The following is a 17,962-nucleotide window of genomic DNA, read 5'->3' on the forward strand; positions in this document are numbered from 1 at the left end:
GACAAGGCAAACACTTTGCCTTAAAGCCTGAAGGAATAGATGAGTCAAATGCATACCAATGGACCCAGAGAAACTGTATAATCTTTGCTGAGTGATCCTGAGATTGGATGCCAACATGTCAGACCTTTGCATGAAATATACCGATGATCCTGGCGTACAGGTAAGGATGCAAATCTTTGTCATCTAGATCAGAGGACAGCATCATGATGTCAGAATGAGTACAGGGATTGATCGTGTCTTGACTGCACCGAACATCATAGCTTGTAAAGTTTATACAAAGGATTTGATGGGAATAGACACGATTATCGATGACAATGAGATTGAGGCGGTTAGCATTTGTGAATGTGTCGGTGTCATGCCCTGTAAGGCGAGAAAGAATATGGTCCTTGAGCTTGGGGAGAAAATCCTGCGAGGGAACATTAGAATACGTGAAATACATACAACAATGATAAACTTACAGTACATGCCAGGTCTGCATGATTTTCTCGAAGCCATGGTCCCAGGTAGATTTTTGTACTGAGAGACATTGACATGTGATGGTGCTCACGAGGGTCGGTGTATGGCAAGGGCTCAGATCCATCCTGGATAGGCATGGGTCGCTTTTCACACATTGAGTCATTAAGGTCGATCTGGCATTGCATCTCCTGCAGGTGCTCTTGTCGCTGTACATGGAGAGATATTTGCTTTGCAAAGGTCTTGTTTTTATTTGTCTGCCCATAGAAACACTTGACTCGCCGATGTTCAAGCTCACCCTAGTTTAGTTGATCAGTCTATATAATAGGCGAAAATGAAGTATACTACCACTTACTGACTGGGTACTATATGAATCAGTTGTCCCAAAGGCACGAATCATGCCTGGATAATCCCCCATCGCATGGTACTTATATGTCGAGAGGCTGAATGTCTTCCACAACTTTGCGGTCATGATTTTCTTCTTAGGTGCCTTGCCCGACTTCTTTGAAGAATTAATCTGTTGACATGCTTGGGCTTCTTGTTCCTTGGGGATTTCACATGTATCAAGTGTATCGATTTCACGCTTGAATTTTCGCATCAGAGTTCCAAGAACAGATGTAAACTTCTCGAATACCAAAAGTGACATGTCTGTGTGCATCCGGAGCTTGGCATTGGCATGCCAGCAGGCGAAGACAAATAGCAAGTCGAGAACAAGTTTGTTGAGCTTGCTTGGAAAGAGGCCTTCAAAGCAAGGCATTGCACACTAAAACAATTAGTCTTTATTTAAATAAGCAATCTGGAAAACTTCATACCTGCAATAGATCCTCATAATCTCGAGCTGCTAAGTTTTTTCATGTCTGAAACATTGTTATTGAATCATGGGATTGTGCCCTGCCCAAATGTCAGAACCAGTCTAAAGCTGATACTGTTTTAGTACAAAATATGTTTTAGAATCAGTATATTTACCAACGGTTCAGCTCCTGGACAATATTAGCACCATAAAATTGGCAAATTCGAAGCAGATGTATAAACAGGGCTTTTCAGGTTCCAAGTTCAATCTCATGCAAGGGGTCAATGATGAAGAGTTGATAGAAATTGAAGACCGGGCACAAGAACGATGAGAATGCATTCTAATAATATATTAGCCTTATAGAAGTACACGATATTATGAAACACTGACCCGTGTAGGTGCAAGCGACTCTCTGTTGAGTAGATCTTTCACCACCTTTCCATCAACAGCATCGCCATCCTCAAAGATCCAAGCACAGGCTCGCTCAATCCATCCCTGACGAAGCTCTGAGTCAATCTGCTCTTTTTTGATTTGGTGCTTCATATCATTCTTGGTTCCCATTTTGTGCACCTGGGATTTTGGGACCAAGCACCGTGGGCACAAATACAGTCCCATCTGCTTGATACTCACAAGGAGAACCCTTCAGCAAAAATTATCAGCAGATTACAAGAGGGAAAATAGTCCTAGGACTCACTTCTCAGGGTAGTCAGCTGAATATAGAAAGAACCTTGGATAGATATGCTGCCGAATATTGTCCGCACACAGAATAACAATACCATAAGTATATGCCTTGATGAACTCAGCAGTCAAGAGCTTCTTCCATATTGCATGAATGAGCTCTCGCTTTAAGAAGGTGAGTATTCCTGATGATGCAGGTTTGTTGAAATGCTGCTTATATGCATCTTGAATGTGATCTGGAAGCTGCATCAAGTAAATAATCATGTAGGCAGATATGAAATGATATAACATACTGATGGCATATAAACAAGATGGTGCGCTGCACCAGATGTTGGTTGAGCATGGACATATTTAGAAAGAAGACTGAAAAGAAGGTAAATTGGCCAAAGAGCTGCTGTGCCAAAGTTTGTGAGGTGGGTAGAATCAGAATAGTACATGCAAGGGACAACAACAGTCTCGAGTCTATCAGGATCTGATTCAGGATGCAGTTCATCCTCCATTTCCAGGTACTTCTCTGATGTGTACACCTCGCCATAAACCCGTTCTACTGGGTGCCCATCTCCAGGGTTCCACATCTCCTGAAAGCCTTTGAGATGATAATCCAGGAATGATGTGTCCTGAAATGCGGAAATGATCACGTCGAGAATATTATGGTGATAGATGCCGGTGACTTCAAACATGGGTGCCTCATCCTCGGAAATGTGTTCAACACCTGTTTGAGGCAGTCTGATGGTCACTGAGGTTTTGTGCCAACCACCACTCGATGAAAATGGGAGGTTAGGCTGGCTGTTAACCAAGTCAAGTGCTTTGACTTCCTTGACGGCATTGAAGCTATCAGTGAAATGGTCACAGTCAAAGTCGGGTGCACAAATTACATTTTGTACAAGAGAGGTGATGTCTGAGAGGGATTTCGACGTTGACTGGTAGAACCAGGCAAAAAAGCTGAAAAATCGTCACATTGATGAATGGAAAGAATGGATTAGCAAGACTCATTGGTTTGCCTGCAGCTCTGGAAGCATGAGATATGAACATTGGCGCATCAGAGAGCTCGTCAATGGTTAAACCCATATCAGGCTCAACACTTGGTCGCTCCTTATAGCGTCGATATAAGCCAAAATCATTAGGCTTGGTCTGATGATATGTGAATTCAATTGGTTTGACTTCAGAGAGCGACTGAGAAGGGGAACGAGAAGGGGAGCAAAGTGGAGGTGGCAGTTGTTGAATGGGTGGGTTTGGCTTTTCCAACGATGAAAAAATCTGGATATTTATTGGTTTTGATGGTAGCATATCCTGAAGGCATCATGGAAGGACAGTATCATGCTTTGGGTGACCAGTAGATGTACGAGGGGAGCCTTGCACTGCAGGAGTAGGAGGCACAGTGCTAGCAGGTACCTCATCGAGCACCAGTGCCGATTCATCAGGAATAGTCTCCATTTGAGTAGGAGTTTCCTGAGGAGTTAAAGAAGCAATCTCAATTATATTCATATTAGAAAACAATGGAATAAACATTATCCATGATTAGCTTACCTGAGTGCCATCCACATTAAGGTCCAGTCACCATCTTTTGGGTGAAAGACATTGTCGAATGTCCTCAAGCCATGTATCCACAGTTGGAGGAGAAGAATTAGATGCAGTCTTGGTCTTGGCACAAAATCGTTTCCGAGATGGGCACTTGCGTTCATGATTTTTGCAGGAGACTCTGTTATGAAAGGCAGCCATGCAGAAGATACATTTATGCTTGCCTGGCATAGTGTCAGCAGATTATCTATATAATCTAATTGAATATATCAATTCTAGACATTAAAGAATGACTTACAAGAAGGGCCAAACCTAGCAGTTGAGAGAGCCTCGTAGTCGCAGCCTGAGCAAAGGAAATTGGAAAGTCATGTGCTCATTATGACATGTATGCATAATGTGTTTGGTCACATTGATGTGACCACTGCTTCCTTTCTTCCTTCCACAACGTTGATGAACCTATAGACTCCCGTGGGTGGAAACACAAAACCTAGGTGTGGTATGTGCTGACAGACATGGAATCTGAAGGATGGTTCTAGTGAGTCTAGTCGGGCACCTCCATGTGGTGACTAAAGCCTCCTAAGTTCGGAAAGATAATGAAATTTCTCTACTGGTAGCATAGAGGGTGGTAGCGAACTATAAAATTTGCAGGAAGGGAAGTAATTGGAAAAGGGATCCTAGAAGAGGCCCTAAAATGAATCAGTAAACGTACAAGGACTATACCTTGTTCCTGTTGCAGCTCTAGCTGCGAGTGCAATGAATAAGAGCTCTAAATAGACTGTCCAAGTTCTAGCTGCGAACTCAGAGGCTGTAGCGAATTATTAAACTTGCATGGTAAGGTTGAATCAAAGTGATGAGGATCAGTCTGATACTCATCGAGACTTTCTCTGGCTGCAAGAAAGAGAAGGCATTGATGGGAGGGATGAAAACGCTGTCTCCTAGCTGTGGAAGCAAGCGAATTTGGTTGCGAAGCAAAGCAGTAAAAGAGTTTCCTAGTGGTGGGACTCCTAATTACTTTGTGTAGAAGAGAGGGATGGGTTGTAAGCACAAGTAACCATTAAAGGTTCACCGTTGCTTAGAGAAATAAAGGTTCGAGATGAAGTTCTAGCAGCAAAATGTCTTTATTGTGCTACTTCAAGGGTGTATGTTGTATGGTGTAGGTGTTAGGGATCGAAGGTAAGCATAGAGAATAATCTGGGGTCTCCCTTATTCTCTCTTCGTCCTTTTTTTTTTTAAACTAATTAGCTAGCTACTTTTTATACTAGTTTGTGAATTAAAGGTTTGTAAGCTACAGTATTCCTTGCTGTGTTGATTTATAACACAAGTGAACTAATTACTGAGTAATAAGACATGATTAACCCTTCCTTACCAATGCTGAGTCAAGTACAATCAAATCCACAGGCTACAAGGACTGTGCATTACTGTGCATTGCACTGCAAGTAAGCAAGCTTTGTAACAAGTTTACCAAGCAATCCACTGGGGTTTGCTTAGCAAATTAAACAGTCTTAGTAAGTTCTAAACCACTGCTGACTGTTGCAAATTAAATAATTCTCTAACTCATCATCAAGACTGGGTTATTTCGGGGTGGGGTGGCTATGTGCCAGGATCAATGATGGGATTTGATCAATCAGGATCTGCAATCAAAGTGCCTGAAGATCAATGGCTGTGCTCTGATGTAGAAAAGCCTGATAAATCCGTGAATTCTGAGCGCACAGAGCCTAGAGGCTCATCAATGTCAACGATGAAGCCCTTTCCCCTTGCTACCAGTAGGAAGGCAAACATGACAGCACGAGGGCAGAAGCCACCATCCAAAGGACCAAAACCGAAGAATCCTTCCTTGAAAGCACTGCCACCCTCATCTGAGTTGTGCAAAGTTGTCAAGACAAAATTGGCACCTGAAAAGAAACACAGGAAAACCGTGACCTGACCATTACTGCCCTATGATGATGAAGACGACGACGAAGAGGAGGAGGTCGAGGTGATGAAAGCGGTGTCAGAGGAAGATGAAGAAGAAGAGGAGACAGGTGATTGTCTTGGCAAGAGGAAAAAGATGCAGAAGGCAAGAGAGCTTGTTAACAAGCAACCAAAGTGAGTTTTACATCCATATTAAACAATTAAATACTCAACCGCTGGCATCAGAAACTTTGAGGCAATGAAGAAGCACTATCGGTTGGCTGCATGTCAGTGCGTCCGCTTTACGAATGCCTGGGTCACTACTCAAGTGACTTTGCTTCATGGTTTCAAATTGAGAGGCATACTAGAATCCCTGGGTAATGACAGCAGTGACAATGGAGATGATGACAAGGATGAGGATGAAGAGGATACTGATGAGGATAAGGAGACATCTGAGTGAGTGCTACATTCCTGCGCATATACTCGTATCTCATAGTTTTTGTAGTAATTTTATTGGGATGGCTGTATATGACACTCTTGTTACACACATCTTCCCAAATATTGAAGAGAACGTCCGATGGCTCGAAGGCCTGGGAGATCCTGATGATCCTCTGCAATTCGTTTTTGAGCTGCTGAGTTCAGTGAGTGGTTATCCTTTCTCAGGTATTGATGTACTCGACATTTGTAGATCAATGCTGGAACACGAAGCGGACAAACGGATGACACTAGCAAAATCAATGAGAACATCATTCATTATTCGACTACAAGTATCTCTGATGACACTCCAGTCCTTGATATCAAGAAGTATCGACGTGGATTCAATCACATCCACACAGCCCGTCTTCTGTGTCTGCAATGGTGGCTCAATGACTTTGATGAAGACCCACAGTACGTCCTTACCTCTATTCACATGTTTATTAATCTCTCAGTTCAACTGTAAGAGCTATGATGGTCAATTTACCAATGAAAGTTACTCCCCGGTATCTTCCCTCCTTCCTCTATGATCAGACCCTTGTCGATGTGAACGACCCTTGTGCTGGCTTATTTGTGGGGCAGACATGCATCCGGGTTTGATTTACATTCTTATTGCGATGATATTATGCTAAGTAATGTTTCTTCCAGTCGTTCTGTGCTATTTATCTTGGAAACGGGGAACACGATGCAACAGAACTTCATAATACAGTCAAAAGCAAGATGTCCCTTTGTGTGGTCAGTGCACAAATGGTGGTTTATGCAGCCATACAGGTGTGTTAGCCTCTTGTCATCATTATGGCTCTTAGCTTCAGTTCCAGTCACGCTTTGCCCTATCTTCCTGTGGGAAATGGGGTGAAACAAGTGATGACTTCGATCTCGAGCGATTTAGCGACAAATTACTCAAGATCTTTTCCGATTCGCAAGAAGAGGAGGGTGATGACTGGGCCACAGACACACTTAAGTATTATACCACGTGTGTGCCTCTTATTTTCATCTTTCCAGCTCTGATACCTCCCTTCACAGCGAGGTCCTCAAGCCCAAGCCCAAGGATGACAACAAGGAGGAAATTGATGATGACGATGACAAATCAGTTCTGGATCGCCTCTGCCAATGGCATATCAAACAACAACGACAAGCTGCTGCTGCTGCTGCTGCCCAGCAAGAAGATGCTGCCACTGCGAATGAAGATGAACCTGTAAATGCTTCGGAATGATATGGCAAGTTCATTCTTGAACATGATTCCATATCGAGCTAAATCAGCTACATAGTGATGCATTCCCTTTCTCGATGATTTGGTCTCTGCTTGGTCATGCTACTCTTGGTCTCTGGTTGCTGTACTTTGTCTATGGCTCTCTCCTCATTTCTCGATATGTTTGCTGGTCTTCTATGCTTATCCTGTAATATCTCCTCTTTCTGCTGAATGTCATGTATTTGTGTCTATGAACAGCGAAGTCGAGCAAGCATATAAGTTATTACAGGTATATGAGTGTCATGAACTTGACATGAACAGTGGCGTTCTTCTTGGATCAAGCTCGCCATATCTGAACATGTGGTCCTTGCAGTGAGTAGGAAGATCGCATCAGAGATCCCCTGAACATACGAGAAGGGTCCAGATTGTGCTCAGATTGTGTGCAGTTCAGGTCAATGGGAGGTCAAAAGTCTGGGGCACCTGGGCCAGATTGTCCCGATCGGTGCTGATTGCCCAGACCCTGTGAGGTGAAGGAGATTGTGAGTGGTGGGGATGATCTGTACCTGGTCTTGAGGCTGAGGTTTTGGTGATGAGTAGTCTCATGCCTTACTCCAGCACACATTGCAACCATCCATGCTTATCTGCATGAGCCTTCTCGGGCCTCCATTTCAGCACCAGCTCTAATCATCGGTATCAAAGCGATGCAGAATCTAGATGCTCATCACTCGGCACCCTTCGAACCACTGGCTGACGATTACAAACTCTAAGCGGAGACTTGTTCATGCAGTGAGTGCATCGCATCGTTCAGTTGCAATCTGTATGCTATGGCTACCCCGAGGCTCTGCATACTAGTTGGACAAAAGTGATCAGCATAAGTAGCAAATGGGCACCAATGGCCTAAGCTCACAGCACGATACCCTTAATTTTTACATCTGTTCGTTGAGATGGTAGCATAGAAGCTGCTTCGCTGCCCCTTCCTGCCAGACTCTGAAAATAAGGGTGATTTAAGTTCAAGGACTTCAGAAGGTCTTCCATGAATTTTTTCATGGATATATGTGCCGTGAAAATGAGATATAAGGCTGATTGTCACTGGGGTCATCGTGGTCAAGACAAGAAAAATGTTGACAACAACTGCAAACAGACACATCACGTCAGTGGCATTGTAGGTTTGTTCCAAGCCCCTTTCACTTTGGTTCTGTTTATATTTGTTGTGGATATTTTCAGGTGAGCCGTCACAAAGGGGCTTGCTGCAGAGTGACACGATCGAAGGGGTTGTTGTCGAGCCTCCACCACCTTCCCTGACACTCCTTGTATCTCAGTCTGAGTGTGAAAGCTCTCCATCTTAGCTTGATGCATAATATCACACACTCTTTATATCCCAATTTCAAGTAATTTTCAAGATAACACACTCAGAAGCTTGGTCCAAACTGCTGGACAACCACTCTTTGTTCACAAGGCTCTTACTCCTTTCACCACATGGTAAGTCCCAAATTTCGGCTTGAAACACAATGCTTGGAGCTCAAAAAACATTTCTAGCTCCGATTTTCCTGGTTTCTTTGTTTGCTTCAAGCTCAGCGACACGTCACATTGATGCCTCCTACCACTCCACCCTGGCCTCAGTGCCCCAATGATCAATCCATCTTCCATCCTACCTAGGACCCCGGGGACACCTCGACATCGCAAATACCCTCGAACAAATTGTTTACAGGGCATAAAGACGAAAATGCCAAAGAATCTCGACGTAGATGCCATCAAATCATGTCTCAAGCAGAGGTTCAAGCTGTCATATCATCTGGATGATTGGCAGGCCCATCTCATATGCAGAATACTACAGGGATATGACAGTATCTTCTGTTCAGGTACTGGCTATGGCAAGAGTTTGATTTTCGAAGGTTTGGCAGCTTTGGGAGGGAAAGGGAAGCTGGTGATGGTGATATCCCCACTTAAGGCTCTCAAGCGGGACCAGGTATGTTCTTGTGGTTGATTATGGGTATTCCTTTCATGGAGGATGTATCATAGGTCAAACAAGCAACACAGAAAGGCCTAGATGCATTCACCATCAATGAAGACACTTACAAGACTGCGAAACTCTGGGCGCCTTGGAAGTCTTCTCCAGTTACAATCTCAGTCTCCTCACCTGTTGTCCAGGGTAGATTCTGATGTCTATAATGGTTGGGAGATGCAGCAAAGGTGTGCAAAATGCCCCAGAGAAATGGAGCTGCCTCCTTATACTTTGCTGCTATGCTCTCTGGCTTGAGAAGCTCCTGAATCTTTTCCATGGTAAGATCACTGAGCTTGATTCGAAGATTGCCATCATTGATGAGTTTATTGCTCTCCTCCAGTACTATTTCCTTTGTGCATCCCAGGATTACCATGTCATGAAGCCAGTGACAAGACTTGGGGTAGTTTTTGTGCCATAGCCAGAAGATCATTGCAGGAGGAAACTGTGTATCATCTGTGGTACCCATGGATGAATATGCCATAAATTTTCCAACTCTTTGCTTGACAACTATGAGCTTGCTGGAGAAGATGAATTCAAGAAGATTGGCGAGACTGAGCATCAAGAATATCAAGAGCGAGAACACAAGGTAACACTTCTTTTCCATTGAGAATTGTGAGGCAGGACCAAGTCTGTCCTGCCAGAAGTCATTGTCATATTGTAGGGAATCTGCACTGGCCATGGAGTGTCACTGAGCAGGTAGTGTACCTTGTCTCAGACATTTGCGACGTTCTTGACGAGCAGAGTGACATTGGTCACACAATGTGATATGGAACAAGAAAGGGCCATCTTATCCTTGACTGGTCATTTAAAAGTGCCAACCTTCATCTGGTATCATTTTTATTGGTAGAATGTGTTTAATGGATCCCAGATGTGCTCCCTTCAAGAGGATTATCCTTCAGGATCCTTCCATTTTTTTCTATCGCTTTATGAAGGTCAGCAGTCCAAACAGGCCTGTGACATGGAAAGCCAGGCATTTGCGGGTGCTGCATTGACTACGACTGCAGGAAAAATTGGTCTAGTGCATACTTCACACTATTATATACATATTGTATCTATATATCAAGGCCGGAAGGTGCGAGTTTGATTAACTAGGTGAGATTGAATGACCCTATGGTTTCTGATCACTTTGTGGCAAGCCCCTCATGTGAGGTTACTGGCATGGCACGGAGCAGGCTTGCTCCGAACCTAGTGGTTGTTTTACCAAGATGGCCGAAACTCATCTGCAGGCTGTTACATGCCTTCTTTCCATTACCGCAAGGCTGCTGTGGTCTCAGTCCCTGTAGTGTGTTGCTTTAACCCTTTACATTTCACATTTGCCATGAGCCAGGGCATCCCGGCTCAGAACAAACTTGGAGGCCACAAGTATAAAGCTGGCTTACTAGAGTCTAGGATATAATATGAAAAATAATTGAGGTGGAAAACAAGAGAACTTATTCAGAAATACGAAGCATTCATTGCTTATAGGTAACATGATTGGCAAGAACTCATCAACGCTTGTGCAGCTCTAGCCTTCTTCACCTCTTCTTTCCATCTCTTAACCTCGTCATAATAATTATCTGGCATCCCACCCACCTCCCTTTCCACAAAAGGGGTCAATTCAGTATATGTCTGACAAGCCAGACTGCCCCATTGCCTCGCCAAATCCAAAAAGGCGTCCAGCATTGGATATGTATCAATAAATTCCAGGAGTATTTCCATTTCAAAGTTGTACATGAAATACCAGGTGCTGATCCTGATGACAGCTTCATCCGACAGACCATGGAACATGATGACATAGATTTTGCCAGAGATATGATGAAGAAGTTCAATGTCAACACTTGCAGAGATTCGGCCATTGACAAGGGGGAATAGACGCCTGCTTGATGGAAAATTCTCCCAATCGTTGCACCAGGTTCGAGGCAGTCGGTCAGAAGGGTCTTTGTACAGATGGGGATTCAGGACAGAGAAATCCATTTCTAGCTGGGTCTATGAATGAATGTGAGTATGATATAGGTGAGATTATCATCTCGACTTACTGCCATCATTAGGAAGATGTAGCTGAAGTGATAGAACAAAAGGCACCATAGGAGCTTCAGCTTGAATAAGATTTATAGACCTATGATACAGATCAGTGTCTAATACATGACTTAGATGGGTCTGAAGCTATTTTACCCATGATTTAGCTCGATTTAGAGATGGTAGGCTCAGCACATGATGGACCCTTGATATGCCTGCCTGGCATCTACCCTTGGAAAATGCGTATAAATCTAATTTATTATCCTACAAACTACGTTTGTAGCTGTGCGAGTAAGAAAGAACCTGCAAGGTACACAGCAAGGAGTGTTGAACCCCACTGCATCAGTAAGGACTTAGCCATGACAAGCCTAAGAGCTCGGGCAACAGACCGGTGATCCGATGACTCAGCCTGAGTGACCGAAGGTCCAGGCAGGTCGAAAGCACATGGCTCCAGCTGAACCGGCATCCCGGCACTGATGGCCGCCTGATGGCATCGGTCCAAAAGTAAGAATAACAAAACAAAGAATGATCACGTATGGCTTTACTTACCTGGCAGCTTTCCTAGTCTCTCAGGTGGATGGTTGGCTCGCTGGGTAGATGAGAAACAAGAACCGTAACACCAGGGGCTCTGCCCCGGTACAGGTAAAACTTAGTATCATGAGCCAGGACACCAGGTTGCAGCACAAGATCATGATCGGGTTCACCTGGGAGCCAGGATATGAGCTCATATCCACCTGGCTCAGTCAGCAAGCGCAGTAATAGTACCTGGAAAGATTGGAAATATAGATAGGGTAGAATAGTATAAATACTGTCCATGTAACTAGCGGGAGGTCAGGTTTCTGGCCCCTGGAACGCTACCAAGCAAATTAGTACAGGTTTTGGTTAAGAGCTTCGAGTCCTAGACTCACCTGGAATAGTATTTAGTGACCTGGTCACGTTTTGTGTGCAAGAACCGTTCAGAAAGCAGTCAGTTCAGAAAGATACAGACAGACAGTCAGAAGTACAGTCCAGAATCCGTGTTAGTACCAGTAAAACTGCAACCAGGCAGACAGTATCAGTTCAGACACTGCACCAGGCAGTTAGTACACATTCAGGAAACTGCACCAGGCAGCCTGTTGGTATCAGATTGTGTTTGGTAACACAGAAAGTTCAGATTTGTGTCATTTCAGAATATTGCAATCAAACAAATTATATTCATTGTCAACCCTGAACTAGTATCCACAGTACAAGTATCGACCCAGTGTAACTTACCCCTTCGAACCGCAATTATTGAGTGTGTTAGGGTGTGTGTGTGTGTGTAGCACTTCGCCTTCCTTAGCATAGTTAGTACCTTTCACCCTTTAATCTGATTCCACATTTGGGCTAAATTCAAGACACTAAAGTTTCAACTCAGCATCAAGCCTGGGCTTCATGTTTACAGCATGACAGGGATTTTCAATTCCAACATGGGTCCATTATCCCATGGGGCTGCTTAATTAATAATACTAGGTGTCCTGTAAAGGATCTACCACAGGAAGGGTCTTCAACCCAGAAATAAGTATGAATCGGGCATATATTGCCAGAAGAGAGTGAGTCAAAGACATGACATGGTGGTAGAAATCCTAGATAAAGTTGTGGAAAAGGCCAAAAAATGGTGCATACGAGTACAGTATGTAGTAGTCTGAAGGAATAGGTAACTTGAAACAAAGCTAAAGGAATGACACAATCTAGACACAATCATGAGTCTATAGAAATCTATATCCTTTATATGTCCCATCTGCTCATAGATCACAAACATGGATGAACTATAGGGATGACGCCATGTCCCATGGACCAGATATCATTCAGTAAATCTACCTACTCCTGGTGTTTGTTCAAGTACAAGTCTAATACCTAGCACATGCCTCTTTATTGTGAGGATGAGTGAAATATGCAGTGGTAAACCTGTCTCTTGGTCTACTACCTTAGTGGTGGTTGAGTATGAAGGAATTATTATTCTACTAGGCCAAAACTTCAGCCTTATATACTACACAATGTATCTAGAAAGTTCTACTACTTTACTTATGTTTATATTTACTCAAAGGTTCCAGTAAGTAAGAGTATGAGGGGAGAAACATTTAGCAAGAGCAATGATGCTCAAATATTCCGGATGTTGCTGGATTGCTGAGACATGGCATGCCCGTCATTATGTCACAACCTGTATGTCAGTCACAACACTCTTGTAGCGATATCTGCCTCAGTACTTTCGAGTATATCGGAGAGTCAGTAGTTCAGTAGATAATTAAACACATGATTATTACACTAAAGTGTTAATGTACTAACCCTGTATTATCTATGCCCGGCGTTCCCCTGATGTACCATGTTGTTTAATCCTACCTACCTATCATCCGATAAACAAATATGTCCCAAAACAGATGAGAAGCCACCCATACCTTCTCTGCCTCTAGATATGCCTTTTTCGATGTGTCAAGCTATTCCAGCCTCCTCATGAATGAATAGTTCTAAAGAACAGAAATTTCCCCATTATCATGCTTTGATAAATGTACACCAAGGCTCTCTGAGCTCAATCTCAACATGCATTCCTCTTTCAGCACCACAAGTGACAAGTATTGTGATTTGAATGCAGTTGCACTCCAGCTGTTAGGCTGTTAGTCACTGGGTAGACAAACTCACAAGGAGTTTCCCTTGCCTATGCTCTGTATTTATACTATTTACTACTTAATCTAGTACTTTCTCCCCATTTCCTCTGGATTCCATCTTACTAAGCATGCCAAGACATGCCGTATCGCCGGAATATCACAACAACAAGTGATGGTGGAAAGGTACCTGGTGTCCACACCTTGATTGTATTGTTGGATAAGATGTCATAAATAGAAGCGAACTCCACTGTAAACTAGGAAAGTACTCTGTCAGTGAGGTCCCAGACATAAAATTTTTCCGAATGAAGGAAGACCACAAGGTCATCTGTGAAACATCATATGTGTTTGACAGTGCTGTGGGGAATACCATAGATTACTTCCAGCTCAACGTGGAAGAAAACACGTGTTGCTTTCAACCAAAGGTGGACAAAACTCGTCTGTGGCCTATTACCCGCTGTCTTTCTGTATCAATGTAATATTACCATTTAATGCTGCTCCCCGTATCGTGTCGCTTTAACCCCTTGCACTTCACCTTTGTCGTGGGCCGTGTTAGTGACCGATTACACAAACAAGATTAAACAACTAGGCATGACTCGCACTTTGGTCAGGCGCCTTGTGTTGTCCGCAGGTTTATGTGCAGGGAGCTATCGCTTAGTTGAGCGAGAGTGAGTTCAGACTAAGTTATCGGGTGAATAAACTTTAGTTCGAGACTGAGGTTTAAGACCTGCAGTCGAGCTACTTAAATACAGTTTGGGTCATGCTAAATATACTACAAGTGTCTGCAACGGTACTGTAAACATACGGAACCCTCATGGTAGTATGCGATCCAGGTCGGAGAATTAGTATAGCGAGATTACGAGAGAGTCGATAAGATAAGATAAAGCACGAAATCGTAATATTACCCCCCTGTTAAGGCAGTCGTCCTGACTGTGATGCTACTTTGTTTGGGGAGATAGGCTCCTACGAGAGAGGGTGCGTTTGGTTTTATCAGGTATTCTTGAATTGCCTGTACCAATGGATGGTCGACCTCGGATTCGGTTACAGATTCGTGTTCGGACCAGGAATCTGACTCATCTTCGTTCTCCCACCACTCCGCTGGAGGTCTGGTAATGAAGGAGACTTGTTCAAAGTCTTCGATGGCATCCCTGGCGTTGTCCAGGTCTTGCTCGTCCACCCAGGAATTTTCCTCTCTTGGATATCCTTTCCATTTGACGAGGTATTCGATTCCGGTGCTTCGTCTTCTTCCTCTTCCGCGGGGGGCTCTTTCCCTTCGATCTACTATTTCTTCCACTTCATACTGTTCTTGTCCGTCTACTAGGTCCGGTGGTGGAGGCAAGGGCTGTATTTGGATTGGGAACTCCGGCGGGTGATAAGGGGTGAGAAGGCTTTCGTTAAAACGATCGTGGATCTTCCAGGCGGAAGGAAGGCGCAATTTATATGCGGAGGCACCATGTTTGGATAGCACTTCGAATGGTCCGACGCGTTTATCCCCTAGCTTCTTCATTGGTTGAGGAAGATGCAGGTTTGTAGAGTCCAACCAGACTTTGTCTCCTAGTTGGTATTCTACCGCCGTTCTTTGGTGCTTGTCATATTGCTTTTTCATAGTTTCTGCGGCCTTCTCCAGGGCTTTAGCTGTTTGCTCGTGGACCTTTTGTATATCCGCTACGAAGTCCCTTGCTGCAGGGTTGGTGCCTTCTTTTATCGTGAGTGGAGCAAGATGAGGTTTTTGCCCATGATTGATTTCAAAGGGAGAATAACCCGTCGCGGAGTGCTTTCGGTTGTTGTGTTGGAAAGCCGCGAGCGGTAGCCACTCGCTCCAATCATTTTGTCTATGATTGATGAAGATACGGAGGTACTTTTCGATCTCTTGATTGGCCCTCTCGGTTTGCCCATCGGTTTGTGGGTGATACGCCGTGGACGGATTGCCTTGAATATGCAGCATTTCATAGAGTTCTTTCATGAATTTGGACATGAACTGGGGTCCCCTGTCCGAGATTACCTTTTGAGGCATTCCATGTTTGGCCCAAACGTGATCTCTAAGGATCTTGGCCCATCCTGCTGAGGTCAGTTCAGTGGAGCATGGTACGGGGATGACTTCCTTGGAAAATCGATCCACGATCATGAGGATAGCGTTGTACCCATTTGAGTCAGGTAGTTCACCAATCATGTCTACTGTGATGTGCTCCCATGGTCGTGTGGGTACGGCATGTGGATGCAGAGGTGCTCGTTTCCTCTGAGTGTTCGTTTTGGTCCTTTGGCAGGCTTCGCAGCCTTTCACATATCACTCCACGTCGTTTTTGAGTTTCGGCCACCAATACTCTCTTTGTACCAGCTCCTTGGTCTTTTCGATTCCGGGGTGCCCAGCAGTAATGTGATCGTGATGGATAGCGATTAATTCCCCTCGTAGTTTGGCGTCTCGAGGAACATACAGCCGTCCATCATAATGCATTAGTCCATCCTTTTGAACTATTCCCCGGGGGTGGTGAAGGGATGCTTCGATCCCCTTGTCCCATCGGGTATTGTCCCTCAGCGCCGTTCGGATGCGTTTGTGAATTTCCTCCTCCCCTGGCATGATCAAGGCTCGGAACATCTCTGGCTTGAGTACTATCACCTCTTTATTGTCCTCTTCCCCTTGGTTGTGGTCCGCTCTCCTGGATAGTAGGTCTGCCTTCTTGTTGGCCGTCCCCAGTTTATGATGCAGTGTGAAATGGTACTCCGCCAACTCGGTTACCCATCGTGCTTGCCTTCGGTTAAGCTTTTGGGGTTTGCGGAAGTACTGCAGGTTTTGATGATCGGTCCAGATCTCAAATTCCTGGTAAGCGCCCATTAGATAGTGTCTCCAGTCTTCGAGGGCCAGCATGATTGCTAGGAGTTCTTTGTCGTAAATTTCATAGTTTCGTTCTGTGACCGTTAAGGCTTTGGATAGAAACGCCACCGGTCTCCACTTTCCTTCTTGTTCTTGTGATAGAACTGCCCCTATTGCTCCTTCGCTTGCGTCTGCTTCCACACGGTACTTTCCCGTTCATGTGGGTATGGCTAGTACTACCTCCTCTGCTAGCTTCCTTTTGATTTCTTGGAACGCACTGTCTTGAGTGGTTCCCCATTTCCATTCGGTCTTCCCCGTGAGTTGAGTTAGGGGTCGTACATGTTTGCTGTAGTCGCGTATGAACCTTCGGTAAAAGTTGGTGAATCCCAAGAACGATTGTAGCTCTCGTTTCTTGGTGGGTCGGGGCCATTCTGTGATTCCTTTGACCTTTATGGGGTCCATACGGATTGCGCCTTGGCTAATGATCACTCCGAGGTACTCCATTTCTAATACCTCGAATTCGCATTTTTCTGCTTTTAGGAATAGATTGTTTGCCCGTAGAATGGTTAGGACTTCTTGCACCACCGCTCGATGTCTGTCTTGGTCTTTGGTACAGATTAGGATGTCATCCAGGTACACGGTGACATCTCCTCGTGCGATCTGTTCTTTGAACAAGTCGTTCATCATCCATTGGAAGGTGGCCGGGGAATTGGTGAGCCCGAAGAACATCACCATGGGTTCGAATAGCCCCCGGTTGGTTCTGAAGGCTGCCTTCCATTCGTCTCCTCCTTTGATTCGTACATTGTTGTATCCCCACCGTATGTCTAGCTTTGTGAAGTACTTGGTGTCCTTGAGTTGATCCATCAATTCTCTGATGAGTGGGAGAGGGTATCAATTTTTGATGGTCATTTCGTTCAACTTTCAGTAGTCCTGCACGGGGCGGAGCTTCCCATCCTTTTTCTTGACGAAGAAGAACAGAGAAGCCATAGGGGATTTGGAAGGTCGAATCCTTCCGGACTCCAGGTTCTCGTCCAAGAATTTATCCAACTCCTCCTGTTCTGCGGGGTTCAATGGGTACACTTTACAGTCCAGGCTTGCGTTAGCATTTGGGATAAGTTCGATTGCATGGTCCCATGGTTTTCGTGGTGGTAGCTCGTCAAAGTTTTCTTTTGCGAATACGTCTCGGAATTCCCAGTATGGTTCCGGTACTATTTCCTCAAACGTTTTTGCTTCCTTTGCTTGGTTGGCCTTGGCAGCTAACTTGTTCGCCTTACTTCCCATAGCTCGTACATGAAAGGCTTCTTCGAAGTCTATCACGAGAATAGTATCTCCTTCCTCTATCTCCGTTCCCCAGGATTGTTCGGGGTCTTCGTCAGGCAGTAGGAAGGGTATTTTACGGCACGCGCATCGAGCTAGGGTTACTGCCCCTGTCTTCCAGTCGATAATGGGGTTGTGACGTTTGAGCCAGTCATGTCCCAGGAATAAGGGTACGTTTCCTAGGTCCACAACGGCTAAGTCGATTTTTTCGTGATGGTCCCCAATGGTCATC

The 17,962-nt window shown here is 44.6% G+C and overlaps 2 protein-coding genes across 2 annotated transcripts; both read right to left on the reverse strand.

Annotated features, from left to right (window-relative positions):
- Positions 1-9,064: 9,064 nt before the first annotated feature.
- EV420DRAFT_1488357 (uncharacterized protein) lies at positions 9,065-9,673 on the reverse strand (the record flags this gene model as incomplete). Its single annotated transcript, XM_060470612.1, has 1 exon — positions 9,065-9,673. One exon carries the CDS (start codon positions 9,671-9,673, stop codon positions 9,065-9,067), a length of 609 nt encoding a protein of 202 aa, XP_060321819.1.
- Positions 9,674-10,452: 779 nt separating this feature from the next.
- On the reverse strand, positions 10,453-11,015 carry EV420DRAFT_1488358 (uncharacterized protein; the record flags this gene model as incomplete). Its single annotated transcript, XM_060470613.1, has 2 exons — positions 10,453-10,959; positions 11,010-11,015. The coding sequence occupies 2 exons, from the start codon at positions 11,013-11,015 to the stop codon at positions 10,453-10,455; spliced, it is 513 nt and encodes a 170-aa protein (XP_060321820.1).
- Positions 11,016-17,962: the final 6,947 nt, after the last annotated feature.

This window comes from Desarmillaria tabescens, assembly GCF_030435595.1.
Source record: "Desarmillaria tabescens strain CCBAS 213 chromosome Unknown EV420scaffold_169, whole genome shotgun sequence".
Classification (NCBI taxonomy): Eukaryota; Fungi; Basidiomycota; class Agaricomycetes; order Agaricales; family Physalacriaceae; genus Desarmillaria; species Desarmillaria tabescens.